This window comes from Lobosporangium transversale, assembly GCF_002105155.1.
Source record: "Lobosporangium transversale strain NRRL 3116 chromosome Unknown BCR41scaffold_113, whole genome shotgun sequence".
Lineage (NCBI taxonomy): Eukaryota > Fungi > Mortierellomycota > Mortierellomycetes > Mortierellales > Mortierellaceae > Lobosporangium > Lobosporangium transversale.
The window spans coordinates 1-23,348 of NW_019029091.1; the positions used below are offsets into that span (position 1 = coordinate 1).

Here is a 23,348-nt window from a genome sequence, read left to right on the forward strand (position 1 = left end):
AAAGTAGTAATATCGATGCTGCTGCTGCAAAGGGGCCCAAAAGTATGCTTATACAGGCCTAAAAAAAGGTGGTGATCAAGATGAGGAAGGAGGGAGCAAGCGCCCAGTCCCTGATAGACCACGCCGTGACGAAGAGATCGAGTCAACCTGGATCCAGTATATCACGCCTGAGGGCAACCAGGGCGAGAAGCAGCTCAGACACGTTCTCAAGACATTTGATCGATCACAGTACGTCCTTGTTGAGGTGGACTCGCGTGCAAGACCCCCTAAATGCAAACTATTTAGTAAAAAAGAGTTGTATGAAAAGGCCAAAGCAGCCAAGCAAGCAAAGAAGACAAATGAACTTTCGACAAAGGAACTTCAACTCAATTGGGGAACAGATCCACACGACTGGCCCACAAACTAGCCAAGTCACGAGCACATTTGGAAAAGGGTCATAGGCTCGAAATCCAGATTAATGGCAAGAGAGGCAAGAGCACTACTCAAGAGGACCGTAATGCTGTCATGGAGAGAGTCAAAATAGAATTCGAACCGGTATCGAAGTATGTGAGGCAACCTGAGTGGGTCTCTGCAACGACAGTAACCATGCTTTTACAAGGCAACACTAAGAAGAACGACAAGACAAAACCGACGCAGCAACAAATGTAGAGTCTTGTATACATATTTTTAAAATACAATATAACAAGATAAAATAAAAAAAATAGAACTGGAGAAAACCAGTGCCTTTTATTATATTATCAAGCTGTTGCTGTTGCCGTGTGTTTTATGGCTCAAAAAACCTTTCCACGAACCCTGGACGCTCTACTGGTGGAGAACCTATGATCATTAAAGGATTTCATCTTCAATTGTATCCTCCTCGCTCTCGTCACTACTAGCCTGTGCCCTAGCATTCGACTCTCGCGAATCCGGCGATTGACACTTCTGTACTTTGGGTTCTCTATCTGGGTCTTGTAGTACCGCAATGCGTCGTCAAGAGGGAATGGTCGGTCAGGTTGCGGCGCTGCATAACAGAGAGACAGTGTTTTGAGTCCATATGAAGATCTAAAATATTGGGGTTTCCTGCTCCGGGCGAGAATCCGATGCGCAGAGAATACTCCGGAGACGAACTGGGGAAGTGTTGATTTTCATCATGGAGAGACGATCCAGTCATTAACCTCGACCCATTACCCGGCATAACAGGGCTACTCCTTTCGTACAATTCGAATGTGATTTGTGTCAAGTCTATTTTGGAATACATCTTTATGTGAGTACGATAATTCATCTTGTAGGAAAATAAAGTGAAGCAATTGACCTGTATCTTTCTACTTACAATCCAACTCTGGGATCTTGCTCTTGCTAAGGCGCGTTGGGATCCCCGACAAATAGACAATGTTGAGTAAGGTATGGACATGGGACTCTAAAATAAAAATAAAAAATAAAATAATGTAAAAACACCTAACATCAGTATATGACTTGGTTTGATATGCCAAGCTAATTTGGCGGTGTATTACCTTTTGTAAAGTAAAGGCGCGTGCATGGCGCCGCATCTGGACGTTTGCATGACTCCAGGTCTTCAACAATTTGTTTGATCAGTGGCATACTAGTCAGTAGCCCAATTTCGAGACGATCTTCCTCGCTGATGCCATACTCCAGTGGAGCCACAAAGTCGAAGAGGATCTTGGCTTTGGAGTAAAGGTCCTTGAGAGGTCCCATACCACTATCTGACTCTGAATCGATAAAAATTTTCTCTAGGAAGGTCCGGTTGTGCAGTGCATCATATTTTAATGAATCATACAGGTCCGATACCTTCGATGGATCAAAGTCATCACGATCTCCATCCGCAAATTCGCCAAAGATCTTTTCCCAACGCTCATAAAACAGTGATGGATCTTCATAGCAGCACCACGATCTTTGAATAGAATCGATATCTAAGATCTTGAAATTCCTCCGCATGATCTCTCGAAGTTTCCTCATAGTCACAATGATATCTTGCACAATTTCTCCTGGATCTGTCGCACCCTTTGGCCATATCTTTGCAATCTTATCTGCATTGTCGGGCTGCAGCAGGTCGTGAAGCTCCTTCTTGACGATATCAGTCTTTTCCTTCGCAGCATTGCTGTCATCGAGCATCTCTTTTCGAATTAAAAGCATATCTTTTGGAACCTCTCTAATATCAAGGAATCGCTGCGTGAACAACTCAGCAGTAGCACGGACCCGACGCTCTGAAGAAGTGAAGATCTTGACATCGTCCAAGACTTGCTTGTTCATGATCTGTAGATCTTTGCGGAGATTGTCACCCAAATCTCTGGATTGATACTTAGCAGCATGTGTGAACTAGAAAATGGAAAAAAAGATAGAAGCAAAAATGTCAATGCACCATGACTACTCGGAAAGAAAGATATAGCACATGTTTGTTCTAACAACGCTTTTACCCACCTCCCCTCCCCATTTGACAATAATCTGTAGCTTGACTGACTTGGAGTTGCCTTCTTCATCTTTGGTAATAGTGGGCTTGACTTGAACTTTGGTGCCTGGTAAATTTGACTTCTTGTCAAGGATATCTTGAGCAGCATCAACCTACTACTGTCCTCAAGCCCTTCTTCCATTGCCTGCTCGGCTGCTGCACAGACCAGCTTCAGGTCCTTTGCATTCCGAATGATCACTTCTTCACCTCCACCGTTCAAAAGCTCCCGGAATGGCGCTGAACTGAATGTGAACTTCATCTTTTGCTTTGGCGTCCTATCAGCGTGTCTGAAGACAGAAACGAATGCCTTCAGCCGCCACGAATTTTCAGCACTGAGTTCTCTGGGGAAGACAACTTCGGACAGCTTGCGTTGACGTGCATTACGCAAAAAAACGTCCTGAAGGATTCTAGCGCAATTATTGTAATAGTAATTGTTGCCTTTGACAAACGACCATCCGTTGACGTCAATAACATAGGATTTGCCAGACACACGCAAAAGATCGAATCCGCAGACACGTTGTCCAAAGACCTTGCAGATGCTTGCAGCCATTGATTTCTCCTCAGGCGTGAGCTGGGCGACATAGCGAATCTCTCTCCCATCAGTATTCCTACGAACATGCCCATCTACCACAGGAGATCTGTAGAGTCGTTAGTTGGATGGCATGCTCTGATTAACTTCCCGACAACATAAAGTTTTATTTTAAAAATAAACTTACTTTCTAGTCTCTGCATACACAAACTGGTCGCCAATAGTATAGACTTTGATATCCTCAGCATTGTCAACATCCAAAAACTCCTCATAGATATATGATCCGTCTATTCTAGGCGTATTGAGATCTGGGTCAAACTCACTCGATTTGTTGGCGACCTTGATTAATACCGTATGAAAAATGAGACGGCAAATGTTAGAAAGTGTCCTTATGACCATTTAATGCTCTTCACAGTGTAACGTATTCAGTTTGCTAGCTATATTACCTTGCGGAAGAGGCGTCTCCCTCCTCCTCCAGCTGAAGAATGATAGTAAACATGAATGTTATGATCTTCACCAGAGACAGGCTTCTCTACGAAGGGCTTTGTCATGATCTGATCCCCGATCTGTATTGTATCTTGATCAATGATCTTGAACTCTGGCTTTGATCGAGTGCTCGGAACACTTACGCCTCTTAGTTTCAATTTTTGCAAAACTCTCTCATCCAACCAGGCCCGCCATCGCGATCCATCGTTAGCCGCTTAGGTGTTTGTACACCGATCTGGTCCATAATTTCGAGCACAAGCCTGCGGTCCCAAAGAACTGTTTGCATGTCAACCTCGTTTACACAAAATGGTGTTCTGAGTTTAACATATTCTATAGACTTGCGGAGTGGAAAGCCTTTTGAAAAAAACGAAATAAAGAAGTCGCATGCTGGCCATGCTTTGACATCTATATCGGAAAGCGAGAAAACATTTAGAGACAACTCTTTTTTTCTTTTCCTGGCCATGCTTATCCTATCAAGTCCATTCCCATGTTTTGGACCTATCACATCTGATTCTGCACGCTCAGACCCATACAATTCTCATAATCGTTGAGTAACATACCTTCATCAAGGATACATTTGTCGCCGAAGATTATAGCCTCGAAGGGTCCACTGTTTAGCAGACGGTCCAGAATGTTACGCATGGGCTTTGAACGAGCTTTGTCATCCATTGCACATACACCAATGATGTCTACAATTTCATTCCGCCATCCCATTCAAAAAAAAAAAAAAAAAAAAAAAAAAAAAGTTTGAAAAGAATCTCCTAAAAAAAAAAAGAAAAAAAAAGACAGCAAATGTGCAATGCAATTACATTTCTTTCGTGGATGAAATGCACTTGGAGGGGAAATTGGTGTAAGCGAGCCAAATGAGCTTGGACTGAATGAAGGGATTTCAGTTTCGCCATCGCTGCTTGAGCTGAGCTGCTATGGAGCGAACCAAAGGACCTAGGGAGTGTAAACCCGTTAGTTATGGGAATGGGCTGTCCTTCCATTCTATGCTTTCACGAAGCTGAAGTAGAAAATGATTCGATGGTGTAAATAAGACAAGTAGTAAAGAAAAGACTAGAGTGGAGACAAGGGAGGAACGAGGACAATCAGCAAGCAAGCAAGTAAAATGCAAGGAAGACGAGCTCTCTTTTTATGCTTGTCCCTGAGAAAACGAAATGAGAGGGCATGATTCTTCCTGGTCGCTACCAAAGATTATGCAACTATAAATTGCAAGAGAAACATTGATGAGATCTGCTGCTGCAAGATGGAGGCTGGTGCCACCTTTGTATCACCACTGCGATTCAAGCACTGCCCCTATTTATGCTTTATGTCACTATAAGACTATCTAATAGTATCGAATGTGTGGCAAAGGATGTATATTGGTCGCTAGTCGACCAGGCGGTTGACTGTTGGATATGGCAATCTATATTTTTGATGCTTTTCCAGGAGTTTGGATTGAGTCAGCAGTTGAGGTTGTTGTAGTACCATGTGTTGCACAAGGCTCACAGCATGCACAGCGTCCTTGGAATGAATAGAAAAAAAACGCGACGAAACTTACTGATCGTGAAGCACCATCTCGAGTTTCTTTTGGATGCGTTTCAATATGGTAGGACAGAAAGATGTTTCAGTTTTTTTTTTACATGTTCGAGCCAAGCCGCAGTAAATGGATAACACAAATTTCACTCTTCATTTGCACCACACACTCTCTCCTTCTCACCCTTTACTAGTAACAATAAGACAATAACAATATGCTATTAACAATGGCTGCAGAAAAGAAGTCACCGGCACGGACAGAGCTTCTCAAAATCATCAAGAAATATTCAGAAGCGAGGTAAAAGGGCTAAAAAATCAATTTTAGGCATTTAAGGCCTATCTCGTTGCTAATATAGGCCTTTTTTTGGGTTCTTTTGGGATAGCCATGGCCCTTGGTCTACGATTTCACACGACACTACCATCACTACCAATGCCGCCATCTTCAAGTGATAAAATGTCACCCCAAAACAGCAAAGATTGCCACCAGTGAAAAAGCAAACGCAGAATATGTTCTGACTACCTCACCAATCTCGGATATCTCTTCGACACGCATGTCATCTAAGTCTGTTTCAACTTCAGTTATGCCACTTTGGCTTCTGCAGGATGCGTTTGCTGACCTTACTGTTCAACTTGAGCGAGATCCAGAGTTAATACACATGATTACGGCTGAAGATCTCGCTCAGTTGAAGACTTGCTACCAAGCCTTGCTCACGGCAGCCTACTATAGCCTTTACATGGCTACGAAAATGTCTTGTAGCTCTGAAGAGAGTTCATGGATAGGTGCAGGTTTAGGCGCAATAAGGACTGGGACTGGGGCTGGGGCTGGGGTAGGCACAAGAAACAACACATTCATAGAGCGGAATTGGGCTAACGGACGGCTCACTATGAAGGTATCAAAAAAAAAAAAAAAAAAAAAAAAGACTATTCATGGCCATGCACACTAAAAACGAATGATTCAAAATTCATGACCTATGCTTCCATGATTAATTAAATTTAGCGCACTACATCTTCCGACAAGGACTTGATGAGATAGGGGCGTTTCTGAAAGGAGAACCGAGTACAACGAAGCTTTACATGTCTCTAGAGCAATCTTTCAAGGATTTTAAAGTCGAGAGCGATGCCCATATTAGATAACTGTAATACTTGGCTGGAATGAAAAAAAGGCTTGTACCGATTAACGAGAAGCCCTAATTACTATGGAAACTCTTTATATTTACAAGTCTTAAGGAATAGGCTTTTTGGCCTTGTAGCTTTCAAGAGCATACCCATATATTCAGAAGGCAAACAACCTTTTTTTAAATGCAAATTATTAATTTGACTACCCCAAATGGCCAAAAATCCAAGACTTATCTGGTTTATCTGGTTAAGGCCACACTCGGTGTTCCATCTACCGGAGTGGACTGTGGCAAGAAAACCCTTTTTTTTATTTATCTTAATTTTTTTATTTTAAGACTAACGGATAACCACATGGGAAAGGGAAGTGTAGCTTCATGCTTGTTATAAACAACTTTTTGCTGCATCCTTATCCAGCAGCTGTTTGTGATCAAAGTATAGTACCTAATGCCGTGGTATTGCTCCTACCAAAGACCTAATATAGCCGCATAGGCTGTCTTTGCTGGCCTGTCTACAACCTCATTTCCGACATACCCTGCATGGCTATACACCCATTTTGCTCTAACTTCTTCTTGTGCTTTTTAAGCTTGATCCACTATTGTCCATCATTATACACTAGCTGAGTACTGCCTTAGCCGACTTATTAATGTCTGTCGTTGCTGAATCAACGCCCTTGGACTGATCTTCATCTATGAATACATCGGCCACTGTAACTCAAGGCTGTTGAGAGTCGTCGCGAGCACACAACAGAGTTTGGCGCGCGCTGGTGATACTTTCATGCTGATCGTCAATAGATAGTGTCTCCTAAGTCTTGGTCCTGAATGGGCATAGTCACTACAGATACGTCACTGATCATGCTTGTGTGTGGCAGGTAGTGAAGATAAACGATGATATTATTAAGGTATAGTTAAGAGTGATGTTTATAGGCTGAATGCTACTATAATGTGATACTGTGTTCACATTGATCATAGCCGTCTGGGCGAAGCTGAATGCTCTACTAGTATAGATATCCTTGCGTCACTTATCACCCCTACCGCCTTTGTTAGCTGCCTTCATCCTTCAATCCTAGCTCGTCCCTTTTGCTCGCATAGCTGCATTTCTTTCACGGACACTTTTACTGCCATTTATCGTCTTAACATCTTTTGAAGCGCCCTCGATGTCCGCTGTTGCTTTACAACCCCTTCTTTGCCACATTCAAGCTCTGCTCGTTCAGCCTCGGCCCCTAGTTCGCCCACCAATTGATGATGTAGACTATACCGATTCGCAACGCGTTGTTTTACAAATGGTCTTCGATGCTGCGCACGCTGTTGTAATATATTTTTGACCCTTATATAGTGGCCATAGTCAAATGGTCAAGCTTTAAAATATCTTTGCAGTCCAGCGAGAAATTGTTAGGGCCATAATGGTACGGCCTACTTGGTCCACTTGGTTCAATATCACCGTTCAACCTCTCTGGATAAACTTGGCCAGAATAAGCAATGGCCAACCTTGTTCTTCAGGAGCTCTCTGCATTACTTGTTTTCTATGTTCTTTGGAAATGTTATCACTAATGGAAGCCTGCCTCCAGATGGCTCCGCCAATATCCTTCCGGTGAACCTTGGCGCTTCATGTCAGTGGATCATTTGTATTTCTCTGTTTATACCTTTTTTTTTTTTTTTTTGATAACAAGACCCACGAGGCATGTAGATTTTTATGATGTTAGCTCTAAAATGGGTGCCCCATTCTGGGGTGCAAATAAAGCGGTATCCTAATAATCGACCGAAGCCGCACTTTACTGCCACAGTACTACAATCCTGTTCATAAACCACGTCAGCATTGAGTAGACTTCCTTGTGTCCCGGAGATGTGCGGCATGGCTCTACCCTACTTACCTGCTGTGTGGAAGGTCACCTTTAGCCGCTGCCTCAATATCAAAAATTTACAGCTTTCCAGGCGCTCCTAATCGCCAATTCCACCTGCTGCGGAGCTTGCCGCCATCCCTTGCCCCCTGATCTGCATCGCTTACATCTGCTGTTCTTGTTTCCCTGGTGAGAGCCAAAGAATTCACTCTGCTACGTCTGTGCCTCCAACAGTTGCGTCCCCTGGCGCGTTTGCTCACAGAGGTGATGCCATTGTCTCTTTCCCAGTTGACGGTGACTTTGCAGCGTCTGTTCCAGATTTCAGTCCTGCCGAGTTCCTCGATTGACTTGACAAAGCGGCAAACAATGTACCTTGAGATCGATGCTGTGGTTCTGAAGATCGTCTTCCATTTTTGTATCAGCTCCTTCGGCACCAAACCGTGGTACAAGTCTTGGACAGTCCAGTGGGCATCCTCACCCTCGTTCCTCCGCCCATATCCACTCTTCCTCACCAAACAGAGCGCTTGCATGTCGAATCTCTCTGACGCCCTTGAACATCGCTTCCAAAGAGCCCAAATCACGTTGTCGCTACAGGTGTAAACGAGGGCTCCTTTATTCAGTTTGGCTCCTGTGTTTTCCCTTTTTGTCTTCCAGAGCTTCTTCTCCTTACTAATGCTCTTTTGCCATCCTTCGTGATGATTTATGGCCTGCTTCCAACCTTTCAATTGCTCGTCCAGTGTCATGGACATCGCCAGAGGTGTTCTATTCTCCTGCTCCTGTTCACACATCCTGCAGATGTCAGTCTCATAAGGTCCGGTCCCACTGCCTCATATAAGTGAGTGTAGGAAGCATACCATGGACCTTTTATTACTGTGCGCTCTCTTGTGACAATCTGCTGGGCTGGTGAAGAGGCCTCTAGGCGTGTTGCCATCGTGAAGAATATGCAGGCTTGCTTTCCATTCTACTTCTCGCCAGTCTGTGTTGTATATTTCAATATACAAGATAATAACGGCCCAGCTATAAGGTTAAGAAAAATACTAAAAACACACTAGGAACACACTAGGGGAATTCCCAAAATTAATACGCTAAGAAAAATATAATAATAATAATAACGCGTCACTAGAGACGCGACAAAACACGACATGGTTCCTGAATAATCCCATGTCGCTTCTAGATAGATATGTAGTTACTTGGTACGAGTCTCTCTACCAGAAAATGAATAAATACCCCATGGATGTGGTGTGTGGACCCACATCTTATTCTCACTTATCTTAGCTTCTGATAACTACTGTCTAAATATTTTTCAGTCTGCAATATAATTCCTGACTCTGTTCTGAGACGCCCACAAGTAATGTGTTCTCACTGCTGATTGGAGTTTTAGCAGGTGTCTAAGATCATCCTCCACCACCTCGTTCTCGAAAATAGCGTGGCAGCGCAGATCGTTGTGTTCCAGTCCTTTGATTGTCCACATTTCGCTAAAATGAGCATCTTTGGCGGCTTGGTCTGCCCTTATATTGCCTCTATTCCCAGCATGGCCCTTGACCCATTTCACAGTTACCTTCCCGCCCTGCTTAAAGAGCGCTCTCGAAATGGCTGCCCACCACACTGCGTACTTGGATCGCAATCGCTGCCGTTCAGTGCTTGCTTCTCGCTTTTGAGCAAGGTCCTTGAACTGAACCACTACCGCCATGTTGTCTATGTAGACAGTCGTTGGAACGTTACGGGGACTGACTAGAATGGCTGCGTACAGTCCTACTAGCTCTGCCTTGGTGGATGAAGCATACCCATCGACTCTACCTGAAACTACATTTGAGAAGCTTTCTGGGCCTATCTGAGCCACCACCCGAAAGCCATCCGCGCCGCCCTTCTTCCTGCCTCTTCAAGGGACCCATCGGAGTAAAGTGTTAGCTGACTCATCGTTGATAGTTTCTCTCTTTGACGCAGTATATTGTCCATGTCAACCTGTGGGATCTCTACACCTAGGCACTCAGAGGAGCCAAACCACCGATGATGACCCTCTGGGATTTTATTATTCCTTGTTCTTGAGGAGTCCATCTCTTCTGCGCTTTCGTCCTGAGCCTCCTATCGAGAGCTTGTTCATCGAGTTCATGGCGTCCACGTATCTTGTTTCGCTCTTGTGCTCTACGTCTTGCTCGGTTGAAAGCCGCTCGTCGTCGCTGTTCTCTTCTTCCTTGTTCATCGAGCCTTTGAAACCTAGCCTGTAACCGTAGGCGTTCTTGACGGCGAGCTCTTTCGATAGCCTTCGAGTGTGCGGCTTCTTGCTTGGCTTGCACCCACTGTTCACGTCGCCACACTCTCCTTCTCTCCGCCTCTTCTTTTTTCCTCTCTTGCTCTATTTTTCTTAGCAACCATTGCTCCCTCTTCCCTCTTTCCAAACGGTCGCGAAATTGTAACATTTTCCTTCCTTGAGGATCTTTCCACAGCCTATGCCTCTCGTTAGCTTCGCGCTCTTTTTCTCTCAAACGCTCTCTTTTTTCAAAATTTTCTCGCAAGTATTCTTTTTGGAGTTCGCGATCAGACTCAGTGTATCCTTCATACTCCTGCATACCCTCTTGTATGTAACACTGTGCTCTTCTTTCTCTTTCCTCCCGCTGTTCTACACTTAGGGGATCAAGTGGCTCTCTGGGGTCTTCTTCCACGTCACTGAGGTAACTTATATATCCAACTTCATCATCCTCATCATCCTCAGTGGGCTGCTCCTCCAACATATTGTCTTCTGTGAGTAGTTCATCTGCTCTCTCATTGTTTTCAGCCTCATTTAGCTGTTGGAGCTCCCTTAAATCTCTCTCTTCCTCTTCGTCTAGTCTCTGAAGAATGTTCTTTTTGTCTCTACACCATACTTCGATAAAGTTGTGTGTGTAAAGGGACTCATGAAGGGCATTTTGAACATTGTGGAACCATGCTGGAGATGCCTTTGGGTCTCTCCTTTTCGTACGTACCTCATTCCAGGATTTGAGTGACGAATCCTCGTCTAGAGTTTGCTCAGCATAATATATTCCTCTTGCTGCTAATTCCCGCACAGGCTGGTCATCCACAATGCCATGAAGCATGTCTGCTATATTGAGAGCATTTCCAGGGAGCCCAAAATCGTTTGCTAGTTGCAAGTCAAACTTCACTTGTCGATCGGCCATTAGTTTACAGACGCTTGATGCGAAGTTGTGTTTGTATGCTTTTATTTGTGTGGCTCTGCAGTTGGGAGCTTGCTCGTCCTAAGGCGCTTCTGGAGGGCAATGAGACGTGCTCTACAGATACGTCCCATCAACCCATTGTCATTTAGGCGTAGGAACAGGGTTGATATCTGCTCCTCTGTCTGTGCGTCTTCTAAGTTTTTAATTGCATAGAATCTAGGGTGATGCATTATGCTGTTGGGTGTGGTTTGACGGCATACGTGCTTTGCTCTTACATAGCTTCATATACTTACCTGTCATTCGTCTCACAAAAGAAGGGGAAGTATCTGTGCCGAAATCCTATAAAGCACCTTGGGTATGAGGACGTTATTGATGAGATATGCTGTCTGTTTGTCGGTTACTGCTTTTGAGGAGAGAATACTACACATTGACGTGACTTCTCTTTCTACAATGTTCTCTGTTGTCTTCACCGACCCTCTGGCTGTTACCCAGACACCTAGTATCCGGACAGGGTCATCTTTGCCCAGCGGGCGGATTTCTTCTGCCGGTGTACCAAAATGGAGATTATTGTTATTGTTGAGCTTGCTGTTTAGTGTTAGCACCTGCGTCTTTTTCGCATTGATTTCGACCCCGTTAAGAACAAAAAAGGACGTGGCGACATCTAGTATATCCTGTACATGTTGCTTGGAGTCAGATATCCATGTCGTGTCGTCCACAAAAGCCAGACATGCGAGCTGAGGTGTATCTGGAGGGCCCTCTATTCTGTATCCCTTCATGTGGTCCATAACTTCACATAGTAGTGGATCATAAGCTATTCGCCAGAGTAAAGGGCACTCTACGCCTCCTTGATCCAGACCGCATTCTGGGCGGTACTCTTTCGTAAGCCCGTATTCTGTAATAACTCTATTGACCTTGGTAACAGCGATGTTCTCACACAACCTGATAAATGCCTCTGGAACTCGTAAGCGACGTAGCCCTCTGGACAACATACCATCGGAAGCACAATTGACCGAATCAAAACACCTTTTCATATCTTGGAACACTATCCATTGCTCCTTGCGAAACTCTCTAGCATCTTCCATTGCTGCTTGGAGGATATGAATTGGGTCCTTTGTCGTCGTTCCTTTTAAGACAGAAAAGTTAGGCCCCCGCAAGATGTTATGACGCCGCATCATTTCACTAAGTCTATTGGTTAGAACTGTGAACATGATTTTTCTTGCATGTTCTAGAAGCGCAATCGGCCTGACTTCCGCCATGCTTCCTGACCATTCTGCTGCCTTTGGGATGCAATACAATAGTCCAGTTTTCCAATCCTTTGGTATTGTTTCTTGGACTATTGTGGCACCAACAATCTGGAAAAGAATGTTATGTCCGACTTGGCCTTGATGTTGAAATAAATCGTTCGTGGTGCCTGATACTCCTGGTGCTTTGTTCTTTGGTGTCTCTTGGATCACTACCATAAATTCCTCCCATGAAGGTGGGCTCATGAGCCCATCATACCATTCTTCCTTGATCCTTTCGTGTGGTGCGTATTGTCTTTCCCAGCGTGTTCCTTGTTCCAGAGGTTTTGCAGGCCTGGGACCGTGCCACTTTTGAAACCATTCTCTGACGTGCCTTTTAATACCTTCTGGCTCAAGAATGTTGAAAGTGTCACCGTCCTCCTGTACTTGAATCCTGTCCAGTATGACTCTTCCATGTCCTCTACCTAACAACTTATCAATCATCCGACCTGTCGCCGTAAGCAGCTGTCCGCATCTCTGTTCAATCCACTCTGTCATCTTCGATGCTTTTTCTAAACGCCTCTCTGTCTGCATCTCCGATATTGCCTGTACCCATCTTTTCTTGATACCCTTGCTCCATGTCTCCCATTCTTCTTCATCTGCGTTCCACCCAGGCACCTCGCCTAGATCCTCCATTCCTCTTTCCGTTTCTTCCCTCATCCATTTCGCGTGGTTGTTGAATTTGATCCGCTCCGCCTCTAGATATTCTCTTGCACTATCCTCTAGATCGGTTCGTCTTCTCCGTCTAATTGCCACCGTTGCTTGCTTGATCTTGCTTAGGTCCCGCACTAAGTGTAAGATCGAGAGTTCTGCTTGAGGTTTCACCCCTGATCTACCTACTGTTTTACCTGGTAGGGTCGCTTTTGCACAGCGAAGCACTGTTTTTGAGTACCAGCGCCACGCTTGTTCCACCTTTACCTTCTCTAATTCTTCCGGAGTTATTCTGCCTTCATTTTGGTTCTCATATTTGAGTCCAAGATTCCTCATTTTCTCCTGATCGTCGAGAGCCATGTTTAAGGCATTTTCAAAATCATCCCACTGTGTCTTGTTAATGTCTCGAAATTGAAAGCGGAAGCCTTTGGGTTTCTTGTACTTAAGAGGATCTGCCTTGTGGATGAGTGCTTGGATTGTGATATTGGCCGTCACCATTTTATGGTCCGACGAGACTCCATCAACCGAACTGTGATCAACATACACAAGCTTGCCCACCAACAAGCTATCTGTAAAGATCATGTCAATTCGGCTGACACCTTGGCATGTAAAGTCTTGTGTTGTTGGGTGTAACGCCCTGTAGGTGTCGTAGAATTGCTCTGTTTGTAGCCATTTTAGGATATCGGTTTCTGGATTGGTGCTGGTCCTTGTGCAGTTTTTTCTGTCAATCCTGGGATTGCATACCCCATTGAAGTCTCCCATAATAATTACCTCCCTGCGTTCTGCTCTTGCACTAATACATTCTCCTTTGAGCCACTCGCTTAATTCTCTGCGCTGCTTTTCCTTTTCACGATTCGTTCTATCTTCACTGGGTACATAACAATTAATCACCCGAAGCTTTAATTGTCCTTTGAAATTAAAATCTCTAGACTGCCCTCTGCTTCCACATGAGGATATTCTCCCAGCATGTACCCATAGCCACTTGTGGATAATGAGGCCGACTCCCGTACCTCGCGTTTTCCCTTCCTCACCTGTTAACCACCAAAATTTATAACTTTCTTGTTTTATATAGTCTGCTGCTATTTTCGCACCATGATTCATATTTGTCTCTTGTAACGAATAACATCATACTCTTCTGACTCTCCCCAATGACAAAGTGTTTCCAATTTTCCAGCTGTTAAAATTCCCTGTGTATTGAAGGTTCCTAACTTCAATCTATCATTCTTTCCATCTCTATTTACTGTCCTACATGTTACTATGTTAGGCGTATTACTCATTTAAGGAAGGTTTTGAGGATTGTCCAATTATCACTACAGGCTTTGATGGCAATGGTACTGTTTTTTCAGCAGCCCTGGGTGGGCCCATTAGCGCCATAATAGCGGCCAAAGTCTCGTTCGTGTCTGGGATAGCTAGTCCACTGGAGTTCTGGCCTTTCTTTGACTTCATCGCGCTGCGACTTGTGTCTGCGCTCAGACCGACTGCCATTAGCTGTTCCTTAGGGACAGTGATGCCCATATTCTTTGAGAGCATTTGAATCACTATAGACATCAACATCTGATTGGTCTGCGCAAGCTGTAATGGCTCCTGTTGCATTTAACGATAGTCTCTTGAAGCTGTCCAATTTTCTTTTCCAATACATTTTTGCATAGCTTTATTTTGTCCATTATGCTGCTGTCCAGGCTGTTGTTGCTTATTTTGTTGTGGCCGCTTTTGTCCATTCTGCAGTCCATTTTGCGGTCCATTTTGCGGTCCATTTTGCAATTCGCTTTGTCTCTGTGTCTGTTCTCCATTTTGGCTGCTACTTCCAATGATCTGTGCAAATGTACGGTTAGCCGTGACCTTAAGCGCTCCACCTCTTTGGTACTCTTTCACTGCCTGGAGTGGGCCTTAGTCTTCATTCTTTCAATGTAAATTGTGCACACCCTTTGAATATGGCCTAGTTCACCGCACTCTCTACATCTTTTGTCTTCTTTATCTCCCCACATAGTTTCTTTCCCACCTACTTTAATGGGAATCTCCATGCAGCTAACCATGTCTGCTTCTGATGAGAAATAAACGAATGCTTCACGTAAAGTCTTTGTGTATTTACCCTCTTTCGAGAAAATCCTTGGGATAATTAAAAACTCAGCCTTATTTTCGCCCAGGATCTCTTTCAAGTCCAAAGGCGTTGTTCCCATAGGGAGTTGAGACAGCTTTGCGACATAACGCAGTTCCCACACTACTTTCTCCTTTCCAATTGTACTTAAACGAGCAAGATCTCTACCAACGAAAACCCACTTTTTCTTTTCCGCTTGGATTTTCTTTACACTCTCCTCTTGTCTAAAGAGAACTCTTGCCACAATTTTGATACCATTTTTGCATGGACGAGTTACAATTTTTTCCACTTCGCCAAACTGAGCCATCGCTGATTTGATCCTGAAATCATCAGTCCTTGGGATGAAGACCGTAAATTTCAACTGATCTATCCTGTTCTGTGATGCGTTGGTCCTGATCGACTCTGGTGAAGATAGGCTGCTCCGAAGATGTTCCGTTTTCTTCGTCTTCTTTATGGTGAGTGAGTTCCAGCAGGTTCTCTAGGTCACCCAGCGTTTCAACGGCGACGCGAAAAACTTTTTGTCCGTCCTTATTCTTGATACGGGTTGGTCCCTCCGTGCAGTGGATGCCTTGGTGAATGAGGATCTGCTGGAGTTCATCTCTTTTCATAGCGTAGGTGTCGCCATAGATCAGATCCACAGGAGCCGTGGCCACGAAAAACCTTTCCTTAGTTCTCTGAACTTCGATCCACTCTGTTTCGTCATCCATTTCTTCGTCGTCTTCGTCAATTGCTGTCTCGGTAGCAGCGCGCTCTTGATCAACTTGCATTTGTTTTAGTCCCTTTTTGGATTATAAGAACAGCGTTGAGTGGAATTCATTGCAATTGGGGTGGTGGCCCCAATACTTTGGCTTGGTTTTTTGCGCGTCTTGGCCGTCAAGGGGAATTTTTGTTTTTTGAAATTGTTCATTCTGCTTGTTCTCCATCATCTTGTCGATGATGGAGTTGAATTTTTTACCCCAGACATCTTGGGTTGATAAATACTTTTGCACTCTTGTGCGCTAACGTTAGGGTGTGTAAGGGGTGTTAAGAGAGGGGCAGTGTTAATGTAGCGTCCGACTTGATGGATCGGAGAAGAGTTTTATAAATGGTCCTATGACAGTCGGGTCGAATATGGATCAGTCAATTTGAAGTGTTGTACCAAGATAAAGGTAAGGAACACTTCAGGACGGAGAGTCCACTATTTATTATAGCGGGAGGATCGGGTGGCTGAGCTCACGTCCAGGCAGGACGGGTGGGTTTGAGGTACCACTATAGGTATACCTCTGGTCCTACCTACCATGACGTCACTTGTTATAGGACGTGAGCTAAAGTTGCCTCGATTTAGGACACTGACTTGTAAGTAAATATTATTTACTTCTATTAACACTATCAGCATCAACCCTTAATAAGTCCCGTGATATTGTAATTTAGGATTAAATTATTAATTATCAGAGCGATACTGTCGTAGAGCATCTACTAGTGATCTCTGGAAACTAGTGGTAATGATGAAAAATGAAAGAATTGGGCAAGAGCCTCGTTTTGGGATACGATAGTGATCCTAATAATGCTTTGAATGATTTTGAGGATGCTGCAAAAGGGCATCGATAATAAGAAGAGAGATCTTAATAACTGCTAATTTTCTGAGAATTCATAATGAGAATAATGAAGATAAACTCACCTGCAAAAGGCATCGATAATAAGAAGAGAGATGCCGTTTTTGCAGTGAAGGAAAAAGCTACTGAAATACTATTTAAAAAGGTAGAAATAGGATGATAGGAAATAAATAAATTGAAAGGAAATACATATTTAGGTAAATGAATAGGCGTCATTTACGACACCCCTCCATTCGGATTGGCACTACTCCTGGAGTGCCTGGATAGACGCCGTAGCTCTCTCTGATAAATCTCAGCACATTTGCTGGAGGAATGATAGGAGAAAGAGGAGCTACAGCATCACGATCAGCGATGAACTGCTCTTGAGCTACACGTTGTCGTGCAGCATCTTGAATTTGTGCCTTACTGGATCAAGTTTCAATGGGTGATCCGTCCATGGAATTATCCATAGAAAATTCATCAGAAGCGCTTTTTGGTTTATACCAAGGCCTTAGGCATCTCGTTATCGACTAGAACAGCCTTCTTCAATCTATCTTGATGGACTAAGTCAGCTTTTATCGTACCGTCAGGCCATGCAAGCTGAAAGGTATGTAGAGGCGTTGCTCGAACAATACGTAAGGACCATAAAAACTTTGATCAAATTTCTTCTTAGCGAAGTGCTTCACAAGGACAGCATCACCTGAAGAAATTTATTTTCGTCGATTTCATTCTGCTTGTCATAGGTAGAAGCCATAAGATCTGCTGCTTTCTGTTGTAGACCATGTGCCTTGCGACGTATTTCATCAATCTGATCAAACTGTTGTTGTCTGTAAGCTGAGTAATCATCTTCCGTTATGAAGTCGAATAAATGAGGGTGAGAAGTATCTCCAGGGATAACTGGATCTAGACCATAAACCAGTTTAAAAGGTGACACTTTAGTGATAGAGTGTATACGAACTCGACATGCGAATAAGGCTTGTAAAATGTATCTGTCCCAAGCTGTACGATGATTTCCGACAAACTTGTTAATCATTGTGCCTAATAAGCCGTTAAATCGTTCGCACTTTCCGTTGGCTCGGGGATGGTATGCAGATGTTAGTTGATGGTTCGTACCCATCCGATTCATATATCGCTGTAAGGTCGCTGCCGTAAATTTGATCCACGGTCTGTGACAATTTCAGATGGACATCCAAACTGCATAAAAATTTCCTCATAAATAAAGTCAGCAACTGCCGATGCAGTCGCTTCATGCACAGCACGGGCTAAGGGCCAGTTGGTAGCATAATCAATTGCGGTGATAATCCAACGATTGCCATTCTTGGTTTTCGGTAGGGCTCCTATGAAGTCCATTCCCCAGCGCTGAAAGGGCAAGGTAGGCTCTAGAGGATGTAGAGGTGCAACAGTGGCATCTTGACGGGCTAACAGCTGACATTCAGGACAAGCTGAGACCATTGTTATAATATCAGCACGAAGGGTTGGCCACCATACACGAGTTGAAACCAGATCGAATAAGCCGTTTCGGCCAAGATGACCAAAGCCAGCATGATACATATATAGAGTATCAGCTCGATTGACGAAAGGAACAAATGGGACTGGGCCGTGTTCTGTTATACGACACAAAGTATCGTGATCGACTTGGAAATGAATTGCTTCATCTCTTACTAGTTTAGCAGATTCATCATCTTCAGGTAAGGATCATCCTTGAAATAGGCATAGATGTATAAAGGCCAGTCAACATTATCAGCGGCAAAGTCTTTTATAGATGAAGTAGTTGCAAGAAGAGGCAACTGTTGGTGTAGATAAACGAGACAAAGCATCTGCGGCTGAGTTATCGACACCTCGACGATATTGAATATCAAGATTGTAGGGCGCCAAAAATTCAATCCATCTGGCCATACGACCGCTCAGATGAGGTTGATTAAATAAAAAGCGTAGGCTAGCGTGATCAGTGAAGACGGTTACTACTGATCCTAAGAGGTAAGAGCGCCATGCTCCACATGCTCGACTATGGCCAATAGTTCTTTTCATGGACTGGAAAATTTTTCTCAGAATTAGAGAGCTTGTGTGACACAAAGCAACCGGGTGAAGACGGTTATGATCATTTGTGAAAGAATGCTCCTGTAGCAATGTCAGAGGCATCAGTTTCCACAAAAAATGGCTTAGAAAAGTCTCCGGGTAAAGAACTGGTGTTGAGGTAAGCATTGAATCAACTTGTCCATGGCTGCTTGATGTAGGAGTCATTGTGGTAAGGTCTCTTTTGGCATTGTTTTGTCCTTCTTGCTTAATAAATCAGTCAAGGGCTTGCAATCTTGGCGAAGTTGCGTATAAATCGCCTGTAGTAATTTGTGAAGCCTAAGAATGAGCGTAATTCTTGAACATTGGATGGAGTGGGCCAATCTTTAAGGACTGCAACCTGTCTGGATCGACTTCATACCTCGAGAGGATATGACATGACCCAAGAATTTGACTTAGATACACCAAAGGTACACTGCTGGGCTTTGCGTGAAGGGAAGCCGATTTCAAAGCTTCTAGAACCAGCTTGAGATGTTGAACATGCTCTTTCATAGAAGAAGAGAAAATAAGGATGTCGTCTAAAAAGACAACAACGAACTTGTCCAAGAATTCCTTTAAGACATCATTGGTTAAAGTCTGGCATGTAGCAGGTCCTCCTGTGAGACCAAAAGGCATGACTACGTATTCGAAATGGCCATATCTTGTATTGAAAGCAGTTTTTGGAATGTCTGCAGGGTGAATACGCACTTGATTAAAAGCACTTTCTAAGTCTAGCTTGGAGAAAACAGTAGCACCAGTAAATCGATCGAAAAATTCTTCGATCAAGGGAAGTGGGTACCTATTCTTGATTGTGATTGAGTTCAAAGCTCTATAATCAATACACAGCCGGAGGGAACCATCGCTCTTGGTCACGAATAGAACAGGGGATGCCCACGGGGAAATGGAAGGTCTGATAAAGCCTTTCTTAAGTAAATCATCAAGTTGTTGCTTTAAAACTAACAACTCTTTTGGGGACATCTTGTAGGCTCGCTTATAGATCGGGCGTGCGTCTACTGTATCAATGTGATGATCTTGAGGTCTCTGTGGTGGTAGAGTCGACAATGGAGTGAAGACAGAATTTTCATATTCGTATAAAAGCTTCTGTAGTGTAGGATCAATATTGTTGTCTTTAATAACTTCCGCTAACGAAAGAGCAGAAATTTTCGGAGTCGATTGTTCATCTTGAAGAAAAACCAAACCCAGGTCTTGTTGATTTGACACAGCACGCTGGATGGCTCGATGAGTACACAACGAATCCATTTGAGGTTCCGAAGAAAGAACCTTTAGGGATGAGTCTTTGGAAGAAGCCTTGTATGATGCTCCATTCACAGTCCAAGTCAAAGTTCCTTGAACATAATCAGTATTTGGATTATACTTCTTTAACCAAACCAGGCCAAGGTAAATGTCTTGACTTAGGATATCAGCCACGCAAAATTCCTCGTCATGAGTAAAGTTGCCGATAGTAAATACGAGAGTGACTAAGCTTGTCAACTTTACGTTACTAAGATTGGCTGTAGTGGCGATTGTTGGCCGATTGAGTTTTGTTTCTTTTTTTATGAGCGAAGGATCATATGCGCGGATCCTGTTAAGCGCTGTTGTAGAGATCGCGTTGCAATTGCATCCGCCGTCGATAAGGGCAATCAGCTCAGTTGAGCCGACGTTCGTTTTGATGAAGATCTGTTCAGGCAACATTTTGATGTGATCTTCTAGTGGTGCTGATTTATCTGTCATTGTAATAGGCTCAACGGTATGAGCTTGTAATTGATTAACATGGGCAGATTTGTCAGGCTTATTATCAGGCTTTGTAGGGCAAGCGTACCCTTTGTGATCTGTCTTGCCACAGATATAGCATGACCGGGGACCATTGCCACCGTTTTTGTAGCATTGTACCTCAGAATGGCCGTGCCTGCCACAAGTAGGACAAGGTGGACGTCTTGTTCTGAGGGAATCTATGTCCATAGTAGATTCCGCAACATGGTCATGGTCTTGATGACGGTCTTGATGACGGTCTTGGTGTTGTTGTGAATTATTTTGATGAGAATTGTTTTGATGAGAGTTATTTCGATGATAAGTGGTATGTGAGGTTGAATGTCTGACAAAGTCATTATTTTTGTAAGATGCTTGATGTGGAGGAGGAGTATGAGGTTTGTCATTGGATCTTGATGCCTTGTCTAAGAGTCTCTTTGCGTGCCAGTTATGAGATTCTGTGCGACAAACATCTAGGACTTCATTCCAGGTCGTGGCGTTCTCTTTCTGAAGCTTGCGCTGGAGCCATAAATCTGCGACTCGACGGAAGTTCCATACTTTTTCTCCTTCGGGAATTTTATCACGAAGTGGATAGTATGCTGCCTCGAACTCACGGACGAATTCCATAACATCTGAGTTCGGTTTCATGGATAAATTGTCGTACTTGTAACGTAGCTCGAACTCATCATCCGCCTTGGCAAATTGTTCCTTAAAATCATGAGCGAATTTTTTCCAAGTGAGGATATTCTTAGTCTCAAGATCGTCAATGTGTCTAAGACTCCAATCACGTGCGATCTTTTCCATATGTAGAGCAACACGAACTGTAAAGAAGTTATCATTGACGTTGGAAATTTTGTACAAAGCGTCCATAGCGCGTAACCAGGATGAAACATCCGTCTTGCTATCGAATCGTTCAATTCCTGCAAGATTAAAATGCTGATTGGTTGTAGTTTCCATATTTACATCACCATCGGTGTCAAGAAAGGAATTGGAGGATGTGGTCGTGGTAGAGGAGCTTGCGGTGCTTTGAACGTTGATATTGGATGGGGGTTTCATTGTTGATAAATAAAAGGTCTTTGTTTGAAAAAAAAGGGCAAATAAGGGGATGAATAAATAAAAATGTGTGTAAACAAGTAAAAAGGTAACAAATAAGGAAAGAGATAAATGAAACGGAAAAAGAAAGCTAATTTTTTTTTTTTTTTTTTTTTTTTTTTTTTTTTTTTAAAATATGCGCGAAAAATAAAAGTGTGTGGTGAAGGTAAAGAATTTGGTTGAGGAAAAGCAAAAAGTTTGTAATATGATCACAACAAAAGGATGAATATGTACAATCAAAAAGTGTCAAGAAGAATAATAATGGAGTAGTAACTAGGTCGCGTTAGAGGTTAAAAGAACCTTTGCTACCATTTGTCGTAGAGCATCTACTAGTGATCTCTGGAAACTAGTAGGTAATGATGAAAAATGAAGAATTGGGCAAGAGCCTCGTGGTTTTGGGATACGATAGTGATCCTAAGTAATGCTTTGAATGATTTTGAGGATGCTGCAAAAGGGCATCGATAATAAGAAGAGAGATCTTTAATAACTGCTAATTTTCTGAGAATTCATAATGAGAATAATGAAGATAAACTCACCTGCAAAAGGGCATCGATAATAAGAAGAGAGATGCCGTTTTTGCAGTGAAGGAAAAAGCTACTGAAATACTATTTAAAAATGGTAGAAAATAGGATGATAGGAAATAAATAAATTGAAAGGAAATACATATTTAGGTAAATGAATAGGCGTCATTTACGACAATACTCAACAAAAGCCCGGCTAACTCAATCGGTAGAGTGTCAGACTTTTAATCTGAAAGTTGCGGGTTCGACCCCCGCGTTGGGCGTATAATTTTTCTATTTTGGAGTTTTTGAATAGAATATTATTGCGGCAGGAATTATTGGATACGGCTTTATTTGCGACTCCTGAAAGGTTTTTACTTCAGGACCAACAAGGATGTTTGTGTACCTGGACTTTAAAAGGTAACGAAACAGATGATAATACCTTGATGTCCAACTTACAGTTAATGTACCTGGTTTTTTCATTTAATCGTGTGTTGTCCTAGCTATCATTATAAGAATGCCTAAGTTGTTTATGCTAAACTAAACTAAACCGAGAGCATCAGTACTACGCATTGGTTTGAACTTCAGAAAATACCCGTAACCTCTAATTGTGGGCAAAGCTTATAGCAAGGGTAGATCCGATATTTTATTTCATCCTGTTGTTTTACCGAATGTTTGCATTAAGCCATCAATTGCTTCAAATAGCTATCATGCTTTTGGTGTTGCTGCTGTAGCATACATCTTCATTGTCAGTACCACTAGGCTTCCTCAAATTCATAGCAACCACGCCAGCCTCGATACTGGCTCTTGAGCAGCCTCATTACATGCGGCCTAGGTCTAGCCCTTGGAAGCGTACCTGTGATCGCTCTACACATGGTGCACGCACATCTGAGTAACCGGGGATGCTCAAATCCCATCCAAAGTACATTCAAGTACGTTTTCGTCTGTGATCACTTGCTGAGCTCATTAAGGTGCCATTCCACCCAGGCGTAGAGTGGGGCACTTGTTTAACCCATACTCCTTGCCCAGATCAATGTAACCCTCCATTGATCACTCCGAGGTACATATCCATCTGAGGGTAATCTTCCAGAGTAAATGAATCCTATCAACTTCTCAAACACGGCCCATGTGCTAATAGTGCCGTCGGACAGTCGTAGCAGGCCGTTGGTGGGGATTGTGCTGAGCAAGTGTCAGCTTCGCTGAAAGTGATGGATATATGGATAAAACAGCGTGATGTGCTCGCTTGCGGTCGAGAACTAGCCCAGCTTTAGAAATGAAACGGAACT

The 23,348-nt window shown here is 43.3% G+C and overlaps 3 protein-coding genes and 1 non-coding gene across 4 annotated transcripts; 3 read left to right on the forward strand and 1 right to left on the reverse strand.

Moving 5' to 3' along the window:
• Positions 1 to 34: 34 nt before the first annotated feature.
• On the forward strand, positions 35 to 648 carry BCR41DRAFT_402728 (hypothetical protein; the record flags this gene model as incomplete). Its single annotated transcript, XM_022029334.1, has 2 exons — positions 35 to 284; positions 407 to 648. Coding segments are annotated over 2 exons (492 nt in total), but the record flags the coding sequence as incomplete, so codon positions are not given.
• A 96-nt stretch (positions 649 to 744) lies between these two features.
• On the reverse strand, positions 745 to 4,534 carry BCR41DRAFT_366145 (histidine phosphatase superfamily-domain-containing protein). Its single transcript, XM_022026201.1, has 11 exons — positions 4,401 to 4,534; positions 4,268 to 4,371; positions 4,019 to 4,147; positions 3,629 to 3,863; positions 3,419 to 3,605; positions 3,160 to 3,311; positions 2,412 to 3,081; positions 1,491 to 2,313; positions 1,310 to 1,396; positions 958 to 1,221; positions 745 to 816 (listed from the first exon to the last, which is right to left on the reverse strand). The coding sequence occupies exons 1-11, from the start codon at positions 4,445 to 4,447 to the stop codon at positions 764 to 766; spliced, it is 2,751 nt and encodes a 916-aa protein (XP_021875047.1). The 5' UTR covers positions 4,448 to 4,534; the 3' UTR covers positions 745 to 763.
• A 669-nt stretch (positions 4,535 to 5,203) lies between these two features.
• BCR41DRAFT_402730 (hypothetical protein) lies at positions 5,204 to 6,110 on the forward strand (the record flags this gene model as incomplete). The annotated part of the gene is made up of 3 exons (XM_022029335.1): positions 5,204 to 5,274; positions 5,464 to 5,762; positions 5,974 to 6,110. The coding sequence occupies 3 exons, from the start codon at positions 5,204 to 5,206 to the stop codon at positions 6,108 to 6,110; spliced, it is 507 nt and encodes a 168-aa protein (XP_021875048.1).
• Positions 6,111 to 22,273: 16,163 nt separating this feature from the next.
• Positions 22,274 to 22,346, forward strand: BCR41DRAFT_t166. The gene has a single exon. It is a non-coding gene; the product is annotated as a tRNA-Lys (tRNA).
• The last annotated feature ends 1,002 nt before the right edge of the window (positions 22,347 to 23,348 follow it).

Excerpts from the sequence above, each read along its gene's own strand:
- BCR41DRAFT_366145 (XM_022026201.1), bottom strand. The coding sequence starts at position 4,447 with ATGGAAGGACAGCCCATTCCCATAACTAACGGGTTTACACTCCCTAG. Across the intron at positions 2,314-2,411 it reads CAAATGGGGAGGGGAGGTGG|TTCACACATGCTGCTAAGTA; the intron begins GTAAAAGCGTTG and ends TCCATTTTCTAG. Across the intron at positions 817-957 it reads CCTCTTGACGACGCATTGCG|GTTCTCCACCAGTAGAGCGT; the intron begins GTACTACAAGAC and ends TAATGATCATAG.